Below are 27,413 nucleotides of genomic sequence, written 5' to 3'. Positions count from 1 at the left end.
TAGATTTTAGGATAGTATTTAGATGGATGAAAGAAAGGGAAAAAAGAATGGGATGAAGATTTATATGGATACTATAAAAATGACCATGCCACGGAAAACTCTGTGTTGTAAAGTAATAAAAATTTCTGCATAAGAAAGGCAGATTATAGAGCCTTAAATTCAGATGGAGGAGATTAGACTTGATAGAGTACGCAATAGGGGGTCATTTAGATTCCTGAGCAAATTAGAACAATTACAGTAATGGCAGTTTATGAAAATCATCCTGGGGGTGATACATAGTTTGGATTAGAAGGACAAGGAGGCACTAGCGGGAAGAAGTATTGGTCAAGGGTTTGTTATGGTGTTAGGTATGCAGTAAACAGGATGTGGACCTCCTTGGGAATGGAGAAGACGGAAAACAGAATGGATGAAGGACTAAGACTAGTGTAAAAATGGCTCTAAAGCTTCTACTCCACGAAATACGAAGACTCATGGTGTCACTGATAGAAACTGGCTAGTCAAGAAAGGGGATCATTTGGTAGGTGGGCAGAGTAACCAGCACAATCATGGGCATTGGTGGAAATTGATGGGCAATAGTGCACCTATAGGGAACTGTTCTTACAAGTACACCAAGATCAGATCCCAAGATGACAGAATTGGAATCGTAATGTGAAGAACACAGAGGGAGTCATTAAGAAAAGATCAGCTACTTCAGAATATCAAAAACAGAGAAATTGGACACACCAACACAGAACAGCACCATGAAGGAAAATGGAAGTAGAATCTGAAGAAAAAGAATTTTAAAAGGAAGGTGGTTTGGTACAAATGTCACAGGAAAGTCAAGAATGACAAATATGATGGGCTTTATCTAGAGGTCATCATTGATCTTTGTAAGAGAAGTTGCAACAGAATGACAGGGACTCAAGTGCAGGAGTCTAAATATGAAGAAGAAGAGTAAGAAGCAAAGGTGGTGGAGCCGTCTAGTCTATTTTTGACTTAACGGAAGGAAAAGAATTGAATGGTAGCAGTTGTAAGAAATACTTACAGGGGGGTTATGAGGTGCTAAGTACTGTTTTAAGCATAGGCTGTGTAGGTCATTTGCTCTCTTCAGGAACCCTATGAGGCAGATATCATCTCATTTTATAGATGGGAAAACCAAGGCACAGGGAAATGAAATAACTTGCTCTAGGTCATGCATTTAGTAAACAAGAGGGCTGAGATTTGAACCCAAGCAATTTCCACTCTAGAGCCACAGAGCTCTTAATTGCTTTGCCCAGCTCCCTCTTTAAGCAAAGAAGTAAAAGTCAACCAAATTAACACAAAGTTTATACGTGATAAGGCTTAGGAATGTCTGAAGGTAGAAGGAAAAAAAAAAGAGAGAGATTTCAAATTGCTATGAGGTGAAGATTACTGGGGCCAGATACAGGAATGGGCTCAGGATGACAGGGAGCAGGTGTGCTTCAAGGAATGGAGTGCTCTGAGATTAAAGGGGTATGGGAGCTTATGCTGGCGTGTGCTACATGGCACCCATCAGTGTTCTCCTTGTGTCTCAGGGCAGGAAGCAGTCACTTGCCTGTAAAGCTTCATGGAGGTTGCCATTGTAGTCTATGATTTCGGTGGCTCCTTGATCTCCTTTTTGCCCAGGTGGACCCTACAACACAAATGAATTGAGGGAACACCATGGGAGTTAGACTGGTGTATAACAGGACTATAGAAAACACAGAAGCAAGGCTGGGGTTGTGGCTCAGTGGTAGAACGCTTGCCTAGCACATGTGAAGGCCTGGGTTCGATCCTCAGCACCACATAAATATAAATAAAATAAAGGTATTGCATCCAACTACAACTAAAAAATAAATATTAAAAAAAGAAAACACAGAAGCAATATCTTGTGGCTCTCTCTTATCTATTGCTTCCTCACCAGGACCCAAAGTGCAAACCACTTCTAACTTCCTGTCTGTGGTAGGTAAAAGATTTTTGAAAGACCTATGATTTAAACTCTGAAACCATTTTCTGAACATTATAAAATACAGGCTAATCTGATGTGATTTACAAAATTTTATTAGCTTTATTCACATTTATTTTAAAAACTCCTATCCGCTTTCCACTCATCTATACCTGATAGATTATACCTTCTCATTCCTTAAGAAGATAGAATAACGTTCTATGGGAAATGCTTGGCTTTCCTAGTGGGAATAGAATCCCATGAAAAGGAAGCCAAATAAGGAACAAAAAGAGACTTCTACTTGACTCATTATATCTGCTACATAATTTCCATTAGTCATGTCCTAATTCCCTGCCTGTTTTAAAAAATACTCTAAACAAATGGGCTACTGCTCTCTTTATAATCCGGTTAATTGAAACAAGGGAAATTCTATTAGTTGTATGGCTGTGGGCTTGCTATTACTCCTTTGTCAGAGGGAAAGTGTTTACACCTTCTCAATAAAGCTTATTGCACATGCTAGAATGTCCACACTCACTGCATGTGCTAGAATGTCCACACTCATTGCTCCTGGAAATAAAAGTCAAAAATAAAGAGAAGGGGGCAGGGAAGGCAGCAGGAATATTTAGAGTGGCCCTTCTCCAATGCTATTATTGGGCATTATTAGTCCAGATGGCACTCATAAGGTCACATACACACATATTACATCAAGTCTGAGTTTGTAGGGGGCAAAAAAGTTGATATGAGAGGGTTCACTTACCCTTGGTCCCAGAGCTCCAGAGTCTCCTTTGTCACCACGGTCACCCTTTCCCAATTAAAAAAGAAAAAAGTTAATTAGTAGTAGGACCAATGGTCTAGAAATTTCTCAAGTCTAAGGATATATTTATACCATAGTGCATCCCTTTAAATATAAACTTCTGATGTGAAAAAACAATAACAATCACCACCAATGCACCAATGCAAATGCTTTTTTTTTTTTTTTAAGATGTACCTTGCAGGGCTGGGGTTGTAGCTCAGTGGCAAACTAATCTTCAGCACCACACAAAAATAAATAAATAAAGATATTGTGTGCATCTACAAATAAAAATATTTAAAAAATAAAAAAGATGCACCTTACAGGTAATCACAACTTCCCTTTCAGATAATTATTGTCTTGGAACAATAGTATAGTTTATATAGCAACTCTGCTAGGTGGAATCTACATAAACAAAGCAAGTGGTTTCTACAGCACCCAAAGTCCATATGAACTGAGCTATGTTCTTTTTAGTTAGAGGGATTTGGGGCAAAGGGAAAAAAAGGTCAAACAGTTGTGTTGCCTGTTTTCAGAGAAGAAACATATAGATAATTGGGACAGAGAGGAACAGAGAGCTCATTATAGGGAGAATTAGGAAAGTAGGGTCACAGACTAGACCTCCTGTTGATAATGGAGATCTAAGGCAAAGTTCATCTGCAGGTATAGGCATTTTAACCCTTGGTGCTGAAGTGGACAGCAGCCAGCAGGAACAGGTTGGCAGGGATGAAGGTCAGGGGCAGGGCAGTGCTTTCTCCCCGCCCCCCTTCAATCCAATATAAAAATCTCTGAAATTTTATTCATGATGTCAGAACTCCACTTGTAAAGACACTATGAATAGTCTAAGCCCTCAAAATTAGTCCAAACTGCAACTTTGGAGAAAACATTTCGAACTGTGTAGATTTGAAGGTTCTTGAAAACAGCTTAAATTTAGAGACCTTTTCCTACATGGAATTCAAAACATTTTTGTCTTTCTACCTATCTCTATGAAATGGGTAAGAAAGGTAAGAAAGGAAAAGGATTATAAATTTACCCATCCACATAATGCTAATAACCTCACCCATAATAATGTAATTTGCTGTGAATGGAGAATTAATAATCTCTAATCTCTGCTTTCTTCATTTTGTACCCATTTTTCCATGTTATCAGCCAATGGTACTTTAATTAACTGTTAATGACTCTGCCAACAGCGCATATGTTCTTGCAGACAAGATAAAGAACACGACAAAGAAAAGGAATTTAATTGGTGGGCAAATTTTAATGCAATGAAAGAAGTCACCTTATTTAAAGGCAAAATATAACTTGAATATTTATCATAAATATAGGCAGGAAGTGAAAAGTAAGATTATACAATTAAGTACTTTTTTCCCCCAAAGAAGTGCTAAAAATAAAAGAAAATATAACTTATCAAAGAAAGACCTACAGCACAAGAACATACAAAAACAAAAATATAAAATAATTTTTTGATATTATCATAGGGACAAAATTATTGCAATCCCTGTGTGTGAAAGATTTTAATCTAAAACATGATTCTCCATGGAAAAGGCAAAAAGGACAGATCATGAGGCCTCAAGTTACATTAAAATGTTACCCAGTTACTGACCTTGGACCCCTTTGGGCCTCTAGTTCCTGATTCACCTTGTTTCCCCTATGACAGGAGAAGACGAAGATGAAAAGAGAAAATGACAGAGGAGATAAGAACAGGAAAAGGAAATTAGCAGTGACTCAGAATAACAAGGAAACAGGGAAACACTTTATTTTAACGGCCTCAATATGTATATGGCTGGTGAATACAATACTAAGCACACATATCATCACCATATCATTAGTTTGCTCCCTGGTTTTTCCATCAGCCTTCATTCCATTATTACTCTGAAAACAGCCCTCCCCCATCAGTGGATGGGAACAGTACTGTAAGTAATTCTCATTAGTCTCAACAATGCTCGTCTGCATAAATTTCCTTTTCATCAGAGAGTAAATCGTTTCCCATAGCTCTCGGATAGGTTATTAAAATAAAGTGTGGCCACATTAGTTTTCAGGAAGTTTAGATGAATCAAGATTGAACAGGTAAACAAATCCTTAGCTCTAATATTTTCAAGGTTTTACACTCCATCAAGTTACCATGGAAATGAGCACAGCACTTACCAACAGAGATTTTTCTCAGTAGGTTTTAATACACATCAAGTGATAACAGGTTAATATGATGGTATTCTCCCTTTACACTTGAATGTGTGATTAAATTTGTTCACTGAACTGAACAGAGTAAACAGGGAAAGTTGAATTATAAAATCCCTTTTGAAAACAAGCAATCAGTATGCATTTCAATAAGTTATTTCTAATTTTAGCTGTTTTAATACCTGTTGAGGAATTTTCTACAAAATGTTCTACAGGCAAGTGGCAGGCATTCCTAAATCAAAGAGTGTTCTCTTTCAATGTAAGCATAACTGACCTTTGGTCCAGGGGCTCCAGGATCCCCTCGCTCACCTCTTCCAGGAGGCCCTGCCTCCCCACGTTCACCCTGTCACAAATTAGAAGACAGGTAAATGACACGCCCAGATGGGTCAGTGTGGATACTAAATAAATTGAATAAATAAAAATGAGCAGACAGTCACCATTTACTTACTATGTACTCAGCACTATTCTGATCTCTTAACTGAATTATCTCATTTAATAATAAAAAACAATCTGTGCTGGTTAATTTAAGTGTCTGAATTAAGGAATACCTAGAGATCTGGTAAAGCATTATTTCTGGGTGAGTCTGAGAAGGTTTCCAGAGGAGATTGGCATGTAAGTCAGTGGACAGAGTGGGAAAGATCTACCTTCCATGTGGATGGCCATCATTAACTTGGCAGGGGGCTAGGCAAAACAAAAAGGCAAAATCTCCCTCTACCCCTCCTAGACCAAGGACACCCTTCTTTTCTTGCCCTTGGACATCAGAACTCCAGAGTTCAGCCTTCAGACTCCAGGTGTGTACCAGTATTCCCTGTGTTCTCAGGCCTGGAGCCTTAAAGAATGAAACAGTCAGCTGCCCTGGTTCTAAAGCCTTTGGACTTGAACTGGGTCACAAGAATTGGCCTCTCTGGACTCCCTCCTGCCTGCCAATGGCCTATTGTGGGACTTCTTAGCCTCCTTATCACAGTAGTCCATTCCCCTAATAAATTCCTATCCCTCCATCCATCTTGGTTCTGTCTCTCGGGAGAACTCCAAACTAACATACAATTATGCAGCATTCCCATTATCGTCCCCATTATATAATCAAATGGCTAGGCAAATGCCTGTCAGATGGCTATGTTGTTAAATAGAAAGGTCTTTAAAGGGAATTGATAAAAGCTATCATCTATCTCAAGACAGGAATTAACATTAATTCTCATTCTGCAGTCACTTTTTAAGTATTATTGTCAAGAAGCATGACATAGTGGTTATTTCTCAGGCTTTGTAACATGTAAGATTTTAATTTCTGTTATTTGCCAGCTTGGTGTTTTGGGACAAGGCTGTTAAATTCTGCAGGCCTCAGTTACCCTGATCTCAAAATTTCAGAATGGTGTAAGACAGAAGAATTGTGGATTTTTCAAATATTAGTAGCTCTGTGAAGTCTAAAGATGCTTATTGTCCTCTAGGAGCCAGTGACCTAATTAGTCAAGATCCACAAGAACAAACCCATTAATAATTAAGGAGTAATGCAAGGCTCTATGTGACAGAAGAGGAAACACCACTGAACCTTAAATGTTGTTGACTGGCTCTCTGGAGGTGAGATTCAAATCACATCCTAAAGGGTCAATAGGGCTTACTTTATAACCACTGATGAGGGCAGGAACTGCACAAAATACTTTACATGCATTAACCTATTTAATTCTCAAGACAAACAAGACAGATATTCACATTCTACAGACAAAGAAACCAAAAATGAGAGCTGTTGCCCAAAGTAATAAAGCTTTTAAAGAAGAGCTGAAATTTAAAACTGATTACGCTCAATCTTCAATTTTTGCATAATTGTATACCAATTTTTGTATATTCTCTAATCATTTTCTTAAGATAAATTCCTAGTTGGGGAAATTCCTGGGTTAAAAGTATGAATGTTTTTAAGTCTTGCCAAAGATGGTGCCATTTTATCTTCCCTAGAGACTGTTTTGTTTCCTACAAGATGGGTAGAATTTCAATAATCAGACTTGGAATTCAGACAGTGGATGGTGTGTTATGGAAGAGAGAGTTGCCCTCCTCACTGAAGAAACTGATTCATTCTGGAAAGGATAAGAAAGAAGAATTGGATCCAGGATGGGTAACACAGGGCTCCAAATTCAGAAATCCTTTTCTGCATCATGCCCACTTTGGGAAGCCTTTGTGGTTTTGCAGGTGACGTGGGACAGGAATGAAAGACTCAGTAGGTGTCTGAGCAGCAACAGATGAGGGTGTGAAGATGGGAGGCTGAGAGAAAGGCCAGGGGCTTGACGGGACACAGAAGATGGCAAAGATGGTCCAGAAACTGAGGGACTTCCTTCTATTTTTCTCTTTTTGATCCCTCTGTAATAGAGTGAGACTGAAGGACTTCTCTTGGCATATGGAATTTTTATTTTTTTTAAATGACAGTATTTGATATTTCTCTTAATATTTTACTTTAAAAATTACAAAATAACTCTTTTAAAAATTAACTATAAGATTATCTTAGGGAAAAATAAAAACCTAAAAAAAAAAACAATGCATCCGCAGTTTCCTATGGTAGCGAAGCCTACATATCTTTACATGGAATCACTTTTTTTTCTTTTTTAAATCACAATGCCCTTAACTAGTTTCCCATCATTGCCTGAAATACTATTTGTTTGTTTATTTTTTTTTCTCCTTCTGCCCCTTCCTCACCCACAGTGCATGTAAGCTTTAGGAGGGGAGAGAATGTTTTTGTTGCATTGACTCCCCTTTCTCAATACCAAAAAAACAAACAAACAAAAAATTCCAGAAAAACTTCACTGTCTTAATAAATACACGATGTTACTCAGAATATTCTAAAATAGTCATTATGATTTCTCTTCGCTGGTGTTTGGAGTAAAAAATGCGATCTTATTTTATTTTTTAGGTCTGAAGCCAGTGGTACAAATCCAGTCTGGCTATAAGAGTAGAAAAGAGTACTGTTGGATTGAGATTTTAACATAATCATGACTCTTACCCTTGATATTGAGCTCAAGACAGGCAATTCAGTTGTCAATTAACTTCAAAATATTTCTAATGAAATAAATTTCCTATCCACAGCTCTGCTTGTGAACCCAAACAAGGACAGCACATTCTTTTACTGAGGGTTCAGAGTAGTATCTGTCATGAAGTATATGGTCTATAGAATCATGCTAGGTTCTTCATGTCTGGATCTTTTTTTTTTTTTTAATTTGAAACTGTAGAGTAATTTATGATCAGTTAAGTAAAGAAGAGATACTTAGAGATCAACTTCATTCTCTATTGCCTGGGTTTCTTTAATTTTCCCATGTACATAAACAAAGTGCACCAGCATTTACAGATGCAGTCCATTCTGGTTTTCTCCTACAGTGACCAGCCCTCCTCTTTGTGTGTCCTGCTCATCTTCAAAGCTGCTTCCTTTCCTCCCCCAACACACAGCAATTCTTAGATCAACAGGGAATGCTCATTATACTCTTGCTTTCTCTCTTTTTCTTCAGAAAGGCTTTTCTTGTGTGAATCTGTTCAGGCTAAAACAGGCATTCCTCATACTTCACTAATAAGCCTGACAGCTCATTATGTGGCAAAAAAAAAATTTCTTAAGAAAATAACAATTTTGCATAATTCCACTGAGTTTCAGACCCCCTTTGACCACACATAGTTTCCATGTACGAGGATTAGAGTTATTTTTACTTGACCAGCGGAAATGAGGACTAGTCCTGTCAGAACAGACCATGAACATATTTCTTTAACTCTTGGAAATCATCCCTAGCTTACTTCTGGGGAACACAATATACATTGAAGCAAAGACTATATAAAAGTGGTATAAAAATAAAAGAATGTAGTTTGATGTCATTTCCCCCTCCTTTGATTCATGCGTCTGTCATGAGTCCAGTTCTATCATCAGAGCTGTACTTTTTTTATGTTTTACTGGGTAGATAAAGAGAATCCTGGGTCTGATTATCTCTGCAGCACCATTAAAACTTTTGCTTTTAGAGACCTCTCTATGATTGCCATGTCAAGGAGCATGAGATGGTTTTCATTACAGAATATTTCTGCAGTTATCATTCAGGGTGGAGCCTTTTGGAAAAAAAGCACTTAGAAATCTATATGACATCTGTACTTGCCTTTGAAACCTAGGGAGTGATGGAAATAGTAATAATGTTTGATTTACAAGTGTATCCTAAAGTGGGTGATAAGCAGGAGTTAATGAGTTATCTCCCTCCTCTTCACAATTCCTCTACTGTTCCATAAGGCCAGAAGGTTAATAGCATCATAACAATTTAGGAGGGATCTGGAGGACAAGTTAACAATACATTCCACAAGTCTGTTGTCTTGCTTGAGGGTTTCTGGAATTGACTTTCCTTTGCTCTATTTAGTAATGGTGATCTCTCTAGAAGTGCCACTAATGGCACATTACACTGCTTTATTTCTTAAGGCAGAAATATCTGGTCAACTCTTTCAACAGTATGACAAAAATTAAAAAAAAAAAAAAAGCAGCAGAAGAAAAGACTCCACTTACTTTTGTTCCTGGTAATCCTGGTAAGCCTGGTTCCCCCTGAGGACCAATGAAACCTGGTTCTCCCTTTGAAAAGATGGGCATACAAGATCATTGTTAATTTGACAGCAAATAAAGCTAAATTCACTTCCTCCCTTTGGTATTTTACTTCCTTGAAAGTATACCACACAGTTTTGCTGAGATCAAGTTATTGTCTATAAAATTAATCAGAACTGGTTTTGATCCAATGAAAACTCTTTGAGAAATACTCTGGAAAATTAGATCAATTGTTTCACATTTTTTTTCCTTCATCTGTTTTCCAATGGGTTTTTTTTAAATCACTTACCAAATTAAGACCGGTTGTGATTGGGTGATGTGGTAGGTGTCCTCTAAGATGGGCTTCAGTGATCCCCCTCCTGTGTATATGCCCTTGTGTAAATCCCTCCCCTTGAGTATGACCAGATTTACTGACTCACAGCTAATGAACAGAATATGAAGAAGTGATGGTATAGTATAAGCTGTAAAAAGACAGAGGTGGCTTCCACTTGGGGAACCTCTCTCTTGTTTTTTCTCACTTGGATCTCTTGTTTTGGGGACGGAAGCTGCCTTACTGTGAGCAGCCCTTTAGAGAGGCCCACACTGTAGAATGAAACCAGCCAACAACCACACATACGAATTTGGTCATGGATGACCCAGCCCTGTAGAATATTCTGTAAGACACAGTCTTGCCGACTAGTTCACTGCAACCTCACAGAAGATTCTGAGCCAAAGGCACCTAGCCATTCTGTGCTTGTATTATAGTCCCTCAGAAACTGTGAGATAATTAATATCCATTGTTTTAAAGTATTAAGTTTTAGGGTAAGATGGTAGGCAGCAATAGATGACTGTTATGATAGATATAGCTAGGGAAGAGACTCAGGAATGGAAAGCATGAAAGATAAAAATCTTCCTTGCCATATCTGCAGAATCATTATTTCCATCATCTGTAGGAACTCCAGTTGTGGTGTAATTGGACCTACATTTGGTCCTGGTCCCCAACTCTTGGCACAGACCTCTTAAAACCCTGGGAATATTCTTAATGATAGAGGCAAGGGACATTTGTTACTCTTAACAATCTCTTCCAACTATACCTGATTTTATGCAAATGAAGTGACTCTTGTTGGGCCCCTAATTAGCTTTAAGATGGAGAACTGACTGCCAGAGAAACCAACCCTGTGATTAGAGGGTTGGAACTTACTGCTGTACCTCCTGATCTCCATCAGGGGCAGATGTCTGGAGATTGAGCTCAATCACCAAAGGCCAGTGACTTCATAGATCATGTCCATGTAATGGAACCTCATTAAAACCCCCAAACAGCAGGGACCTAAGAGCTTCCAAGCTAGTGTACACATTTAATGCCAGGAGGGTAGACCATTTCCAACTCCACAGGGAAGAGACTTTTTGAGCTCAGGACTCTTCTAGATCTTGCTTCTGTACTGTTCACCTGGCTATTCCTTTGACCCTTTATAATAAACTGAAATAGTAAATATAGTATTTTCCCAAGTTCTGTGAGTCATTCTAGCAAATTAGCAAACCTGAAGGGGGTATAGTGAGAACCTGTAAGTCTGCAGTCAAGTCAGATGTAAGTGCCAGTAACCTGGGAATTTCATACCTGCTACTGGCAAAGGGAAATGAGATCACTCTTGTGGGACTGAGTCCTTAGATGTGTGGGGTCTGGTACTAATTAGAGTAGTGTCAAAATAGGATCAAATTGTTCATGTCAGAAAGCTGGAAAACTGGTGTTGGAAAAGACACCACATATTTGGTGTCAAAAATGAGAAGAAGAACAATACAAAAACCTGAACCCGTGTTCACATTGTCTTGAATATATATTAAGTTTTATTTTCTTTTTAACTATGAAAGCTCAAGGTCCAACTACCTAAAACCTGTACCAAATATTTCAAGCAAACCTATAATGGCTTTGTTCCCATATTTACTCCCTGCCCCTTGGATTACTTCTGGAATAGTTGTTCATGTAGTTTGATACACTTGATGTTTTCCTAATGCAGCAATATTTCAACCTTGGTCTTATGATACTTGGAGCTAATCAGAAAAGTACTGAGAGGATTTTCTAGAAGACATGTTAAAATGTTATGTAATATATTTCAAACAAGTAAATTTTAAAGTCTACTGTGCAAAATGTGGGGTACTGGGTGGGGAACAAATGCTATCATGCCACAAAATGCATGTTGATACACAGCTTAAACAGATTTACTCTGATCTAGGTGCTCCTGGTACTAATCTAAGAAAATAAAGTTAGGTGGGCACTAATGCTTTATGTTTATTGCCTACAAACCTTTTACAACTACTCTACATATCCCACTGTCTTCCATCTAATGGAATGGAGAACTAGAACAAATCATTTTGGGTGGATCTCTTCATAGTTCAAAATAAAAATATGAATTCTATTCAGAAAAAATAAATGATTACCATTATACTTCTATTAAGAGAGTTTAACTTATTTCACAAACAAAAAACAATACATGCATTTAAAAGTAAAATATTTCTAATAAAATGATATGTACAAATAAATATTCCCTCATTTTCTAAAAAAATGCTCATTGAAGTCCACAATAAAGTCATTAATAAAGACTTACTGTCATGAACATGTAATATAATCTAATAGGTTGAAAATTGTACAATCTAACAGGTTGAAAATTTCAGGTTAGAAGGGAACCTTACATATCTTCAAGGAGAAATAAAATGATCTGTTTAGCATATCAAATAGTTGTAGCCCCCTTAACACACTAATAAAAAAGAAGAAGAAAAGTAAATGCTGCGGAAACATATTTCTTATTTAGGTTAGTGTTTAGTTTATAAAAAGATGAAGCATGCAGTTACATAATTCACAAATAAGTAAGGCTTTGCGACCTCAGTGTTCTGAGACAAGTGTTTTTTCATAATTTTTGGAAACAGAACATATATTAAATTTTTCTTAGAATATAAAAAATTCCTATAAATAAAATGTTCAGGAGTAAATTTTTATTTCAAGATATAAAATTAGAATGCATTTGATAGAACTGACAATTTTAGCACTATTAATATTTGCTAATTTTATAGGCTCTGATTATGACCATTTTTATCTGATCATTCCATATTGATATATTCTGAGAGTTATATTCTTATATTACTTTATTCAAGGAGTCAAATAGCATACTTTTAGGATCTCAGTTTTAAGTTCAGTTATTTCCAGAGCTCTAAGTCACTGTAAGGACATTCCCTCCATTTTCTCTGTGTCTTGGGGGGACAGGAAGGAGCTAATTATTGGTATCTTTTCTCTCTCAGGCTTCAAAATCAGTTATTAATGTAAACAGGGCATGTCTACTTGTGATCTTAAGCCATTTGGACTATTTCTTACCTTCCTAAACTTATAGCAGAGGTTCTCAAAGTATGCTCTGGACCTTTTCAGGGAATCCTAAAGGTCAAACTATTTTCATAATAGCACAAAGACATTATTTGCTTTTCTATTTTCATTCCCTCATGAATGCAAATTATGAAAATTTCATGATATGGTTTTATATTTTATACTGCACTTAATGTTTAAGAAACTGTCACTGTGGAGTTTGGGAGTAGCAAAGAATATCAACAGTAATCTAATAGGCTATTGAAATAACCTTCTTGTGTCCAATTACATATCAGTATGAGGCTGTTTTTTCTTCATATACATCAGCCAGAACAGCCAACTGAACAGACTGACTGTAGAAGCAGATGTGAGATTCCATTATGCCAGACAGTCTGCCTCAAAAAAAAAAAAAAAAAAGTATAGCAATATTATTCTCCTTAAGAAACATTTTTCAGTTTCATTTTGGAAAATTCAGCTATATTTAATAAAATGTTATTTAATATAATAAAACTTTCTAACACAGAAATTCAATAAATAAAACCTACCTAAACAAAAGCTCTTTAGCAGAGTACAGGGGTTCTCAGACTGAGTGTTTTGAGAACTGTAGGTACAGAAGTGGAGAGTAGAGATGAAGTCTGACTTTTGCAAACTGGAGTCTTTGAAGCCAAGAAATGGAAGATTCTGGCTTAACCAAAGGGTGCTTAGTCAAGACTTACTGTAGGATAATGTGAACACAACATAGCATCTTCCCCAGAATAAAGCGCACATCATATACCTATTAGTTTTTCTTTATGGGCTCAAATATGTTACTTATCATTAATATTAGCTAATATTCCAACATTTCTGCATCCTAACTGGTACATCACCTAAAGGTAATCTCTTAACACCTTCAACTACCCTAGGAACATGCTCAATACCTCTTCAATTTCTTTGAAGAAGTAACCCTAAATTTTCTCATGTGAACATACCATTTTATGAGACAGTACCCACCTGCCAAGGCATTTAAGATTGCAAAACCAAAAGAAGTTTAAAACATATCAGAACCATGTAAGGTAGAAGTGGCAGGTTTACTAAGAGTGAGTTGTCTTTCTTTTAATACAGGAGGATAAGAATCATACCTATTGAATTTCCCTAAATAAATGTAATCCTATCAAACAAATCTTGTTTCTTTGTGGAGGAGTGATGTATAGTGTAAATGTTCTAGAATTTCCTAATCTCTCTAGAGAAGGACAATGACAATCTAAAATTATGTAAATACTTTCTTTTGATATAAAAATTAAGCAAATAGCTCTTCTGCTCTAGTCACAATTCCTAATTTGCAGGATAGATAAAGGAGAAGGTCAGGGGAAAACATAAGAAGCTGAAATGATTCAAAGTCATAGCCCTTTGGAATAATCATATTTAGAGAAAAATCAGAATATACCAGAATAAGATTACATGTCTGCAGAGCAACAAACAGGAAAAATAACAATTTATACTGGAATATATAATGATTCTAAAAGCTGTTTTGCATATTTAATCTCATTGAATGAACACAAAATAGAAGAATGCTAAATTGAAAATTATTCACATGTATTCATCTGAGTAGACAAAGTGGGGAGAATACAATAGAGGAAGTCTGAACTATAATGGAATTAAACTCTGACATTACTTTTAATGAAGAAAAAAATAAATTAGAGGGTTTTTTCAAACTAGGCAATTGCTGAATTAGAAAATCCAGTTTATAATTTCACTTAATCATTTTAGGAATAACATAGGACCTTAAAGTGGAGATTCTCTGAAAAGAGCAGGGGCTGGCTATCTTAATTAGGGAAGTATAATCTTAAATAGCAAACAGTAAGCACAACAGCTTGACCATTAAAATAAAACAACTGAACATGATATTTTCTGAAATTATTTTTTAAGTTGATGATCTTTTAGTGCTTGTTTTTAAAAAAGAAAATAACAAAAATGTTCAAGATAAATGGGGGAAAGGCAGAGGTTTTAAACATCTGGCCTGTTTTGCATACCAGGGTTACAATGAACAGCATCAGAATAAGCAGGGTACCAATTTTTTCAGAGCCTCTTTAATCTATTTCCCTCTAGCTTCACATACAGAGGTATACGTGTTTATAAATAGAAATATGATTATAGACATCATATTTGTGGCATTTTCTCCATCTTTCTATTCACTCACCATCTCATATTAGGCAGCATTTGAGGTTTTTACTTTTGCTACTAGTGAGATTAACAAGAGGATGAAGTCTATCCTTATACTGGTGATGCTGATTGAGTGTGGAGGGGAATGGAAGAGTGAAAGCAACCGAATTAAAAGTCATTGCTTGAAAGCTTCACATCCAACTAAAAGGGGAGAGAACAGGAAAAAGAGGGAGAGAAGGAAGAGGAGAAGGAGCAGTGGAGGAATGTAGGGAAGGGAGGTGAAAGAGGAGAAGAGGGGAGAGAAGAAGTGGAAAAGAACTTTTCCATCTTAAGGATTCCTGTTCCTCTCTCCATTACCATAACCATGGAATTCAGATTTAATCTGCTTCCTTTTTATGTTGTTGTTTTATGGTCCAGGAAAAGTCCAGTTGGATTTACTCTTGGAGCAAACAAAAATATAAACGATATATTATCTAACTTAAAGTAAGCACAGAACAATGATTTAACCAAATTCTGGGAATAGAAGATATACATTATTTATCAGAACCATTAACACAACTAAAATTTTAATTCCTAAGCCACAATGAACAGATGATACTCTGTTCTGCTACCTCAGCCACATGTTAACAGATAACTAAGTGACTTTCAGAGAATCAGAAATCTCAATTCTGCTGGTTTTAGTGCAATGGGACTAATATGGCAGCAAATTCCAAATGAAAGAAAATTTGGTCTAACTTTCTGTCTTGTTCTGGATATTGCACCTGATTTCTTCTTGAGTTGTTACATGAGTTTTTATGTATCAATCACTTAAAAAAACTGTTTTTTTTTAAGTGATTGATACCAAGACTAGCCTACTTCCTTGGGCTGAACTGGTAGAAAAGATGAATAATGGAGTAGCTACGATTTTGGCATCTAAACTGGTGTTCAGGTAGAGCAGAGGAAATGCTGTTAACTGAGGTTGATGTACAACAGAGGCCTGGTAGTCTACCGCTGGGAGTAACAGCAAGAAATAGGAAGATTTGACACAGGGTGTTAATTTGAATCAAAGTCTAATTTTAAGCCAAGATGTGTAAAAATACCAAACCAAGTCTAAACAAACAAAAAACCAAAAAAACCCCAACAACAACAATCTAAAACATTAGTGAAATTAGAGGTGCCTCTTCCTGTGACCAATCATGGAAGGCCTAATGGTTTCACATTGGTCTTACCAACTACAGCTAACCAACTGGGCAGCCACGACTTTGACCTTGCAGTATTAAACTCAGTGAATGTAAGTCACAGTAACTAATATGTACTGTATTAAAAAAATCATTCTATGTCCATACCAAAAAATAGTTTCATTGTGAGTTAGGGTATTTCATTAGGGTATATCTCTGTTTCTCTCTCCCCTTTCTTTTATTAGTTGATAATATATACACATAGAAAACTACAAGAAGAATTTACCATATCCATCTCTGTAACATAGAAGAAAGATACCTGAAGACAAGATTTTGATTGAAACCACTTTTCCTCAACTCACTGCTATTACTTTCCAAAACAAACCTGAATATTCAATTGAAATAGCAGCTTTAATTCTATGTCTTCTGACCAAAAAATAAAGAGCAAGCAAGCAAACAAACACAACACACTGACAACCACCATCTGTATCAAGTCCAACAGCAAAAAAACTGGTCTTCTATATTACGAAGTCAAGGGAAAGCTAGGACATTCTTTAGGAATGCACTCTTTCTGAATGCTAACAATGACTACCAAAGGTTTCATTAAGTCTTAAAATTCTGTAATAAAATCTTGACTAATATCTGTTTAAATCCACATTTAATAAATGGCAAGAAAGTATTTCAGATGACCTTATTTTATCTTTTAAATGGTCACTGGGACAGTTCATCCAACACTTTTGTCAAGTTTACATAAAGTAAGCCCTTTATAAAGATGAGAAGAGTCAACAAATACTTAGATGGGATTATTAGTCAAGGTAATAAAGGAAAGAACAGCTTCATTTATACAGAAATGGCTCACCAGGTGTTTCCATATAAACTTCCAGAACTTACCATCTGTTAAACAGAATAGTGGCCAAAAAGTCCTAACTGATTAGCTCTTGCCCACTGAAAAATCTCTGGTTTTTCGTTTATTACCATTTGTTTCATTTTTGTAAGTCATTATCAATTAGAGGAGCAAAAAATATTATTTTTTAACCTGTCTGAAAAATTCTCTAATATACCAGCTTAAATCAAGTCATATTTTCCATGATATTTATTATCCCCAAGCAGATCCAACTTTATTTTCATTGCTCAAAAAATAGTCCAACGGGACTTGACATATATGTACTGAGTTGCCTGGGTGCTAAAAGCATCACCAATAATTTTGATTAATGTGTCTTGACACTGAATGCATTAACCAAACAATAGTCTTCTTGCTTAAAGGCTAATTAGAATTCAAGTCAGCATGATACCTGCTTGTGAGGATTACAGCAATAACATTTGTTGTAATAAGAACCTCTAGGCATCCAGTTGGAGTAATGATTGATTTATAAAATTATTGAGAAAAAAAAGAATGAGGAAGTAGAATCTGTCCTTAAAATACTTATTTCCCTTAAGGATCAAATTTGAGTATAAATTAAAACATCCTGGTGGCTTTGTCAGAAATGAACTATAATAGCATATTTATTTAAAACCCAGAAAATATAACTTTTTCTTTTCTTAAAACAGGATTACATCATGAAAGCATATTCGATGTGTTTACTGGAGGTTTCATTATGGCTGCTAAAAATCTCTGATTTCTGGTTGTATGAGTTTCCTAATTGGACTCTAAATTACTCAACTTCTCAGAAGAACTTTGTGCAAGCAGAAAGTAATTGTAAGTAGCAATAACTCAACGTTATTCTTTTAACTAATATTTTTTTTCTTTCTTTTTCTCTTCTAGGAATTCACTCCATATCCTATAGAACTTCCAAAATTTTCCTCTGCTATTTTTTAATGTTTTAAAGGAAGGATCCTCGCCTTCAGTGGATTTAGAAAATACATTTCTATTTAGATTACTGAGCACTATACTTAAGAATGCCAAAGTGAATGTTTCTGCCACCTGTCAAAGTTAGATTTCATATGCTTTCATGTCAAAGTTGATTTCATATGACACGGTATAAAGAGTTAGTGACTGTCGCAGACCCACCCCCCCAGTCCTCAAGGTCTTGATCTAAATGTCAAATTGTCACTGATGTGGAAGCCAGAGTAAAACCATCAAGCTTAGAGGGCCGATACACTGTAAAAATTTCATTGCCACTAAATGATTTGTTTTTCTGATTTGATGTCAATTTTTTAAAATGTATTATATCTCCCTTGCCATATATATATGTATATGTATATGTATATGTATGTGTGTATGTGTGTGTGTGTGTGTGTGTGTGTGTATATATATATCCCCCCCCCCAATTGACTTCCTGGGTGAGATAAACTGGTAGTATATGCTAAAAGGAAAAAAGTAAGCATCGAAAATCAATATTTGTGAACAATACCTTGGTTGAGCATCACTGAAATATTTTCATCATTACAGTATGTATCAAGTTTTACATTTGCTCTACCTGTGAACAGTGTCAGGAGGGAACTTTGATAGTGTCATGTCTTATCCCTTGAGTCCTGTGCCCTTTTGTTCCTTATTCCTAGAATACACTTCACTAATAAGAAAGGGGAGTGGTATGACATCATGTGTCAGTAGAAAGTGGGTGTCTTACTGCTCCGAAGGTCATGTTAACCTATCACTGCAAAGGAGTTTTCAGTTTACATCTATTAGCATAGAACATAAATGGCTGTATGTTCTATAGGTTAATATTATTCACATGACAAAAGATCATATAGAGCAGACAGATACATAGTCATTGTTCCCCATTTCCCCAAGAAAAATAACAATAGCCAACATTTATATTGCATTCACTATGTGCTTGGTGATACTTTCAGAGCTGTACATATATGAATTCATTTAATTCCCACAGTTTTCTGTATTGTGATCAATGATGATTTGCATCTTAAAAGGAAAGTGAAGCTTAGAGAGATAACAGAACTTTCCCCAGATCACACACTGGTAAGGGGGAGAACCAGGATCTGCACACTGGTTGCTTGTTCTGAAGTTGCTGGTCTATGCTACTTAATTACTGGGGAAATGTAACCATAAGAAGGGGTGAGCCATGTATTTACATGAAAAAAAAATAAGTGTAGGGAATGAAACAAAAACTTTGGTATTTAGAATCTTATCCTTTGATATTTGAAAAGCTAGTGATAATAAATTTTACCCTTTAAAATATTTGAAGACTTTTTCATACAACTAATTTTCTGAGCTCAAGTCTTATTCCAGAAGATAGATGTGTGCATGGTACATTGTACATAATTTAATTTTCCCAGCTGAACATCTTGACACTATATGAACCATGAATGCATGAAATAGGAATTCCAAATGTCTTCCACATGGTAAGAGGACTTTCAAATACTTGTGCAGGAAGCTTAAGAGAAGTTGGAAATTAAGTTACGCCTGCTCTTAGTGACTTTTACACTGTATGCCTATGGTGTTAGCACTTTCCTCTGAGTGGGACCCTGAGGTGATAGATGGATGAGTCTGCTGTCTGTATTTAGGTACTTTGCTCATTTCCTGAGAGCTGTGGAAGGCATGTGGATGCTCATTAAGTTTCCAACCATTCCCCGAGAGCAACAGGTGGTGAATCAAAGCTTCTCTGGTATGTCATGGCTGGTTTCCTCAATGTCTTAGAAATAACGGATGGCATTTACATGCTCTCTGTAGTACCAGCAGATAAGAAGGAGATAAATAGCAACAGGAAGTATTTCCAAAGCATAAATAAACACACAAGTCTAGCAAGATTATGACTAATGTTCCTGCTACCACACATTCTATATCCATACATAATGGTTTCATCTTTGAAATCCTATTACTCTTTTAAACTAGGAAATCATGGTTAACCGTCCTAATTAGGGGTAAGGTAAATTAAAGGAATAAAGAATAGCCCAAGTTAATGAAACTGTATTATAAGATTATACTTTTTTTAATTCAACATTTATAAATATCTAGTAAATATTAATGACCTTAATGTGTTCTTAAAGTTCCTTTTCAAAATTACTTATTTATACTTGGCACTTACTAAATTATAAGGTAAACATACCTCTCATTTGAATTAGAGTAAGAAGACAAAATTTATTAAAACAGAAACAGAACCTGGGATTTAAATCAAACACTGAATAGTCGCCCAAATGGTACTTGATAAATACATTTTAAAAAATCTCTAGTGAATAATAAAAAGAGTTTTTGTTGAGTAATAGCTTCTCACTATAGTTACTAGCCAGGGATAGAAAAACAAAAGAATGGTATGGCTAGCAATTTCCTGTGACCTTGTAAATGCAAGCATTTACTGGAGGTAGCAAATCACCAACTACCTTCCCAATCTGAAAAAGTTCAAAACATTCATACTAGTCTTCATATGACTAGGGAAATGCCAAAGGTCCAGTGGGATATGGTTCATGATAGAAATATAACATTAAAATAATTCTACCAAATAGTAGTAATAAAGATCATATACATACACACACACACATATATATATATATGTATACATACATATATGTACATAACATATACATATATGTGTATAAATGTATATGTACACATTTATATATATAACATATTAACATGGGTAATTGTATACAATAAATATGTATATATATATATTTTACTTTGGAGGGAAAAAAAAGGAATTCCTTTATTCTCATGTTCTTTCTTTTACCCAGAAGGTGCTGCAAGCTCAGGAGAAGGGACAACTGGATTTCAATGCACCAAGGCTCCCGTCAGACAACCCATGTTAGCGGCACAGCCCTGCTAACCCAGAGCACTTGCTGCAGGGGCTCTGCCTGCCCCTTCCAAATGCTCCTACTTTTAATGCCTTTATAATGATTTATAATGCTACCAGGTTCTTTTTAATTAATATCAACTATCAGTTTCTTAAATCTATCCCAAAATTTATGATCTTATAATCATTTATAAAAAGCTGTCATTTTTAATGAATGGAAGGCTGTAAAGAACTGCCATAAATTAACTCTGCAATATGAAATTGCATATTAATTTATGAAGTTATTTTTGCTAAATATCAAATGATAAGGAAGTGAATTTAACTTTTTGGATAAACTGTTGTCAGAGGATTTTTCACTGAAGAAGTCAAAGACTTCTTTAATATACCTTTACGTATATTAAAAGGCCATCTGAACTTTTTGGCTACTAATCTGGACACATCAAAAAAGAAACCAAAACCAAAATTTGAGTGCCAATCTAGAAGAGATACTAGACTTATAAAATATTACATATTATGCCACATAATCTCTTGGAGTTCAAAAATTCCATCTAATCTAAAATAATATTTTTTATTTAATAAACTCTAAGCAGAATGTTCATAAAACAGTATACAGAACCCTCACACTGAAAGTAGAAATAATAATTTTGGATTGGACTAATGCATGCTAAACCTTTGGAACAGAACCGTGTAAGGAAAAACATGCTGGCATCATGCTCCCCTATCAAAGAGTTCTAAAATAGATTTTTTTTTAATAAGCTGATTTTAAAGGAGTCACTACAACTAAGGGAGCAGAGCTTTACATCTTGTCAATTGCTACATGAAAACTTTTAAACAATTTGATTTGTACTTTGCACAGAGAATTATTGACGGGAAGTAGGAGCCCAAACGTTTTAGAGGGATTATTATTGTGGGTGAATCATAAAAACAGCTGCCTAAATGTTTGATTTATAGGGATGTTAAGACTTCAATTCTGGTCAAAATCTGATAGGATCTTAAGAATAAACTTAAAATGTGAAGGTAAAGAGGCATTCTAGACTTTACAAAATTTATGTTTTCAAGTAAAGTGGCATTTACACTTATGTAAGGGGAATGATAGGTTAAATAGTGGAATACATAGTTCAGAGAGCAATGGCAAACTTTAAATCCCTGTGCTCAATTCTTAATTTAAAAAGCTTAATTGGTTGAGATGGTTGTGGAGTAAAGAACAGCATTATACTTTTTAGTGTTCATTTTCCCTTGTTTTCCTCCTATTTGGGTGACTCTGATAATTACAGTTCTATGAAATCAAGACTATCAGTGCAGTATTTACCTTTATCCCCGGAAGTCCAGGAAGCCCAGGAAGCCCTGGTTCACCCTACACAGGAAAATCATACAGCATTATAGAATGATATTTTCTTGGTCACAGTATATGGAGAAAAACATGGCAAATGTTCTGAGCTGCATACTTTTGGCATATATAAATATATACAAAAAAAAAAAAACCTGTTTAGGTTCAAGAAGTCTAATGAGATGGTGTAGTTCAGTCAACTCTTGATTCAAGGATTGGGTGATCCCTTTGCAGATTTTTCAGGATTTTCCCCTCTTCATGTAGTTTACTGCTATTTAGCATCTCTATCAGAAGGTAAGAATGAGGAGTAAAAGGAAGAGGAACATCTATATGTTTCACTCTTTGGTAAATGGTTTGCTGGAGCTGTTTGGTGAAATGGGGATTATGCATGCACTTAAATAATGCCTCCTATTCCAGGACTCTCACCTCAGATAATCAAGAGTTGGCTGTATGAACAGATGGTCACATCACAGCAATATACATTAAAAGTATTGCTCACTTAGAAGTATAGTAAGATTTCCTTTCCATTCCTGAACGATGAGAGGATAAATAAATGGTTGAGATTGTACTTAACTCTGGTCTGTAGTTCTGACAATTGTTGAGTTGGGGCAACCGTGCTTAGCAGCTTAGGGCTAATGGTACCATGCAGCTGTTCCTGAATACAGGTCTGAGATTAAGTGGTACATATTGCGTGAGCATACTGGAGTCAGGCTAAACCTTCTCATTTTCACAGAATTGTCTACATTATTTTAAGCACAAAGTATAGTGGCAAGAGGTTACATTGCTTAGAAAATCTCCTGAATTCCAATAAAGAAGCATAAAGGAACCACAGGAACAAATAAAAAGTCTGCCCTGAGTTGGGAATGATAACTATGATTTGTGGAAATAACATCTGAAGATAAAAGAATCCATTCCATAACAGCCAGTCAGTGGGACAAAAATCATTCAAAATTACATAGGAACATCAATAAAGTGGGAGAAGAAGGTACTTTTTTTTTAAAAGTATCTCATTCCTTTAAGAATACTCATTCCAAGATAACTCTAACAATTTTGAATATTAATACTTTCAAGTTATGAAGAGCCATAATTTTCTCTAGTCTTATTATGAAATGATTTTAGATACTGTTTATTAAACTGTGGGATTTAGACCAAAAAAAAAAAAAAAAGACAATGATTTTCTTTATGGTTTAGGTTTAAGGTTTTTCAGGAATGCAAAAGAAAAACTATTCAGTCCAAAACTACAAGAATAAAAGTTTGCATTATGAATAAGACTAAAATGAGATTAAGCCAGGAAAGAGAAAATGATTATTAAGAACTTGTTATTCCAAAGACTACTTGTCTGAGTAGATTAAACTTGACACAGTTACATTATACATTTGATTTTCTTTTCTCTTTCCCTTCCACCATTAAATTTAAGAGGCTCCGCTAGGAAAAGTTTGTATACACATTCTGCTGAAAACTCTTTTACTTCAAAAAAACAAAGCATAAGATTGTTGATAACATTTAATTGCAGTAGAATGTATAACCAGTAAAACGATGCATTGTTTTAGAAAAATCTCCCAAAATTCATTTTGGATACATTGCACCTGAAACAGTGGTGGTAATATATAGGTAATGACACAATTTTTCAATAAGAATTATCATCTCTCCATTAAAAGTATAGTAAATGAACATATATAATAAATGAACACATACTCCTATTTTCTAATAATAAGAAAGATGTATAAAACATCATGAAATATATCTCTTAATGTAGATTAAATACATTGAGACTTGAGCATTCAGCCTTTCTCTATATCATATTAAATGTATATTCGTATGTGTGGTAGGTAGAAAATATCCTTTTTAGTAAAATATATTTTTGAATCTCATACTCCACAGTCTTGAATTTTTATAAACTGACCTTTCCAAATTTATATTTACTTTGTGTAACTAGGGCACATATGAAAGAATATATTTAACATTATCCTTTGTGGACTATCTCTTGACATTTTTAGGAATACATTTCTTCCTGTATAATTCTCCATCTTTAAACTATGAAAACTCATCTTCCAACTAAGGGATAGTGTTCAGCAAACTTCTCCAACTTGTCTATGCCTTGGCTCAGAGGCTTCTTTCTCTGAGTTCTTGGGCATGTAGCTGGTGGGTCAGAATTAAGAATTAATTTGTTATTTCATTCTCAAAATACTTGTTCAAGAGACTAGTCTTTACACATAAATCTTGTCCTTTTGATTCTATTCTTGCTTTCCCTTTTACTCTCCATTGAGAGACCCTCACAATGGGGACTCTGTTTCCCTGCTCATCCCTGCGAAGAGCCCTAAGCTTCTAGGGAGAGTTCTGGGGTGAGATCCCTTCTGATGGGAAATCAAGTGACTTGACTTTACAATGAAAACATATGCTTTAAAAAGCTTTAGAGACATTAGGTAGGAAAGAGCTCTGTGATGAAATGCAATGCCTATTTTACAAATCTACACATTCACTCTACAAGCCTATGCACACTCCAACTCACATGCCAATCACACATTCCATTGTTGAAGCTATCAAAGAAAAAAAATCCAATGAAATCATTCCTCCATTATGAATATGGATCTAGATGTCACACAGTGGGCTTCCTGCTGGGCTTATGCTGTGTCATGACAATTTGTGCTTTTCTGGGAATGCCCTAAATTTAGGGGCATTAGTGCCATTGAACTCACAGTTCTACAATGAGAAAAATGCTATGGAAGATCTCTAGAACTGACCTTGTACTCATTTTAACCTGAGCACCAAGCATGGAAATCTTTACTTTTAAATCAACCTTGAGATAAGCATTGCCAATTGCCGATATCAGATACAGAAGTCATATTGGGAAAGTGAGATTGTATCAAAGGGTAGAATTTGGTCATTTCAGGACACATATTAACTAAGAAGGGTTGTAAGATTTTAAATGGATCTACCCTTTTCCAATGTAACCCAAAACTGATTTTTTAATAAAATGCAAAGGAAATCCAATGTTTCTATGTGTAAACCTAAAAGCTTCCAGAATTAGTCTAAATTTGATTTCTAATTAATCATGATAAGGCAATGTTTTATTAAGAAATTGAAGATCAATTTGGTTCTTCCACTCTGAAAAAAAGTGAACCCTATACAATATTATAGCAGAGTTTCTTTTGGCTTGTATTTTAGAGACACAAGAATCTTGCAGACATTTCTTTGAGCAAATCACAGATTTGTAGAACAACTGAAACATAGACTTTAATTTGTAAAGACTAAGGGACCTAAAATTAGATCATCTGAGAAGATTAATTGCCTTTTCAAAACAAAGCAGACCATGGATCTCTGACTGTATCACTAACTCCAAATTTTTAAAATAAAGATCAGAAGAATAGGAATTAAACAGTAAAATTTGCAGAGTTCCTTTGGGCTCTTTGGAAAAGCCTCAACGTTACCTGGAACTGGGCCTGATGAATCATTACTCTGAGATTCTTAGTTTCAAAAGAAAAATATGTCTTTAAATTAGAGAAATGTTAAAAGAATATGAGAGACCTTTTCATAAATTACTTCCATCCTAAGTTCTTTTTAAAAATAAAGCTCTCTCGATGACTTTAAGAATGTTTGAGACATAGCAAAACCATGATTTGCCATGCCTTAAAGTTCCAAACTACTATAATGGAATTTATTCTTTCTTTCCCTTTCTACTAATGAGGTAAATTATATATTTTTGTTCCTTTTTTTTTTTTTTTTGCTACCACATCAGCTACTGATGGACAAAGGCAGAGAAATGATCTTAAGAGATTTTGCTTAATGTGGAATTCACATTTCCTTGTTAGCTGCATCCATTTGTTATCTGAAATCCAAGTGCACTGGGCACTGATATCCAGATGCTCAGACGATAAACTGCTAACACTTGTTTCCTGCCTCAGACTCAAAGGAGAATATGAATCTAAACATAGTCACTGTGTGTTCTTTAATGTGTTGCTCAAGTGAAACACAAATGATAATCCAAGCTATAGTTAGTTACATTGATGTGGCTAGTGTCTCTAATTAAATTTTAGTTTTAAAAAAATTTAGTTTGCTAACACAATAAGAAAGACATAGGTAGAGTTGCATAAAAAATGTCAGAAGAAAAGTACTGGCAATGAACAGAAAAGGAGTATAAATTTTAAAGATCTGTCCAGTACTCTCTATTAAGTCAGTTTAGTAAACACTCATTTCTTCTCATGAAAGAAAGACACATGCAGATTACCTTTAAACATGCAAGATAAGTTGTGGGAGTCCAACACAACAGATCTTTGTTAGTTTCAGTCAGCTGAGTATATGTAGATTTAAGTTCATAAAACATCCTTTTACAAGGACAGATTTGTTTTCACGTTTTGCAATGATTAGCATCAAGATTGTTTAAAAATGCAAAATGAGGCTTAGCATGTAGCTTAGTTGTAGAGCACTTGCTTAGCATGCAAAAGGCTCACTCTGGGGTCAATTCTCAGCAACAACAACAAAAAAAATAGAAAAATAAAATGCACAGCAACCAATAACATTCTGTATGCAAAGCATGAACACTACATTATTTTGCAATAATCATTTTCATGTTATGTAATGAATCATAATTATACAAAGAACACACTGGAGCTAGAGATATTACCTTTTGCCCTGGACGACCAGATTCTCCAGGTTCTCCCTGGACAAAGGAAACCAAAGGTGAAAAGAGCAGTCTTACAAGAATATTCTAAAAACTTTAGACCTCTGGGCACTTTCACAGAGATGGCCCAAGCTCCTTCTTGATTACAAGTCTTGATCACAAGTAGACTGATTAAATGTAAATCCACATTTCATAAAACCATTCAGAAAGGGAAGAGAAGTCAAGCCCTCTTATTTAAACTTCATTGTATTTCCCACAAATATCTCTGTTGCGTTTGGAAGCTGATTATCGAGGTAAACAGGAACAGAACAATAACCGTCAATGTTGGTAAAAGGGGAGAGAAAGTAGAGGCTTAGAAAATCAAAACTGTGATCCCTGTGGTACAAACACTTGCATGCCTATAGTTACCTTAATTCCTGCAGCAGATGATCCAGGGTCACCCTAAAATGAAACCCATGAGAGGTTATGCCACAAGTTTTGGAAAGAGGAAACACTGCACACACCCAGAGAGCTGTTATTGACATGGACACTCAAAGGGACTCCATGACCGACAGACCTAACATGCTCCATGAGACTTTGTCCCAGTACATCAGCAATTAAGATGGCAATGATGTCTAAGATAAACACTGCACTTCCTACAAACACGGCTTTACCTTGAATGCAAAATATATCAGGATTATATTCCTTGAAGCAAGTACAATAATAGAATGTGAATCTCTTCCCTTGATACAGTGCTAACAAAAACATT

At 35.5% G+C, this 27,413-nt stretch overlaps 1 protein-coding gene across 1 annotated transcript in view; it reads right to left on the bottom strand.

Annotated features, from left to right (window-relative positions):
* The window catches only part of Col25a1 (collagen type XXV alpha 1 chain), a 435,459-nt gene that overhangs the window by 37,120 nt on the left and 370,926 nt on the right, over positions 1–27,413 (bottom strand). The window contains exons 16-23 of the mRNA XM_076864066.2: positions 27,074–27,106; positions 26,669–26,704; positions 22,030–22,074; positions 9,385–9,447; positions 5,158–5,226; positions 4,312–4,356; positions 2,679–2,723; positions 1,553–1,630 (exon numbers count right to left, since the gene is read on the bottom strand). Of these exons, the coding sequence (XP_076720181.1) occupies positions 1,553–1,630; positions 2,679–2,723; positions 4,312–4,356; positions 5,158–5,226; positions 9,385–9,447; positions 22,030–22,074; positions 26,669–26,704; positions 27,074–27,106 (414 nt within the window). The remainder of the gene's footprint in view (positions 1–1,552; positions 1,631–2,678; positions 2,724–4,311; positions 4,357–5,157; positions 5,227–9,384; positions 9,448–22,029; positions 22,075–26,668; positions 26,705–27,073; positions 27,107–27,413) is intronic.

Source organism: Callospermophilus lateralis, chromosome 8 (assembly GCF_048772815.1).
Source record: "Callospermophilus lateralis isolate mCalLat2 chromosome 8, mCalLat2.hap1, whole genome shotgun sequence".
Lineage (NCBI taxonomy): Eukaryota > Metazoa > Chordata > Mammalia > Rodentia > Sciuridae > Callospermophilus > Callospermophilus lateralis.
Note: the sequence above shows the minus strand (reverse complement) of the source record. Positions and strands in the feature narration are given on the sequence as shown.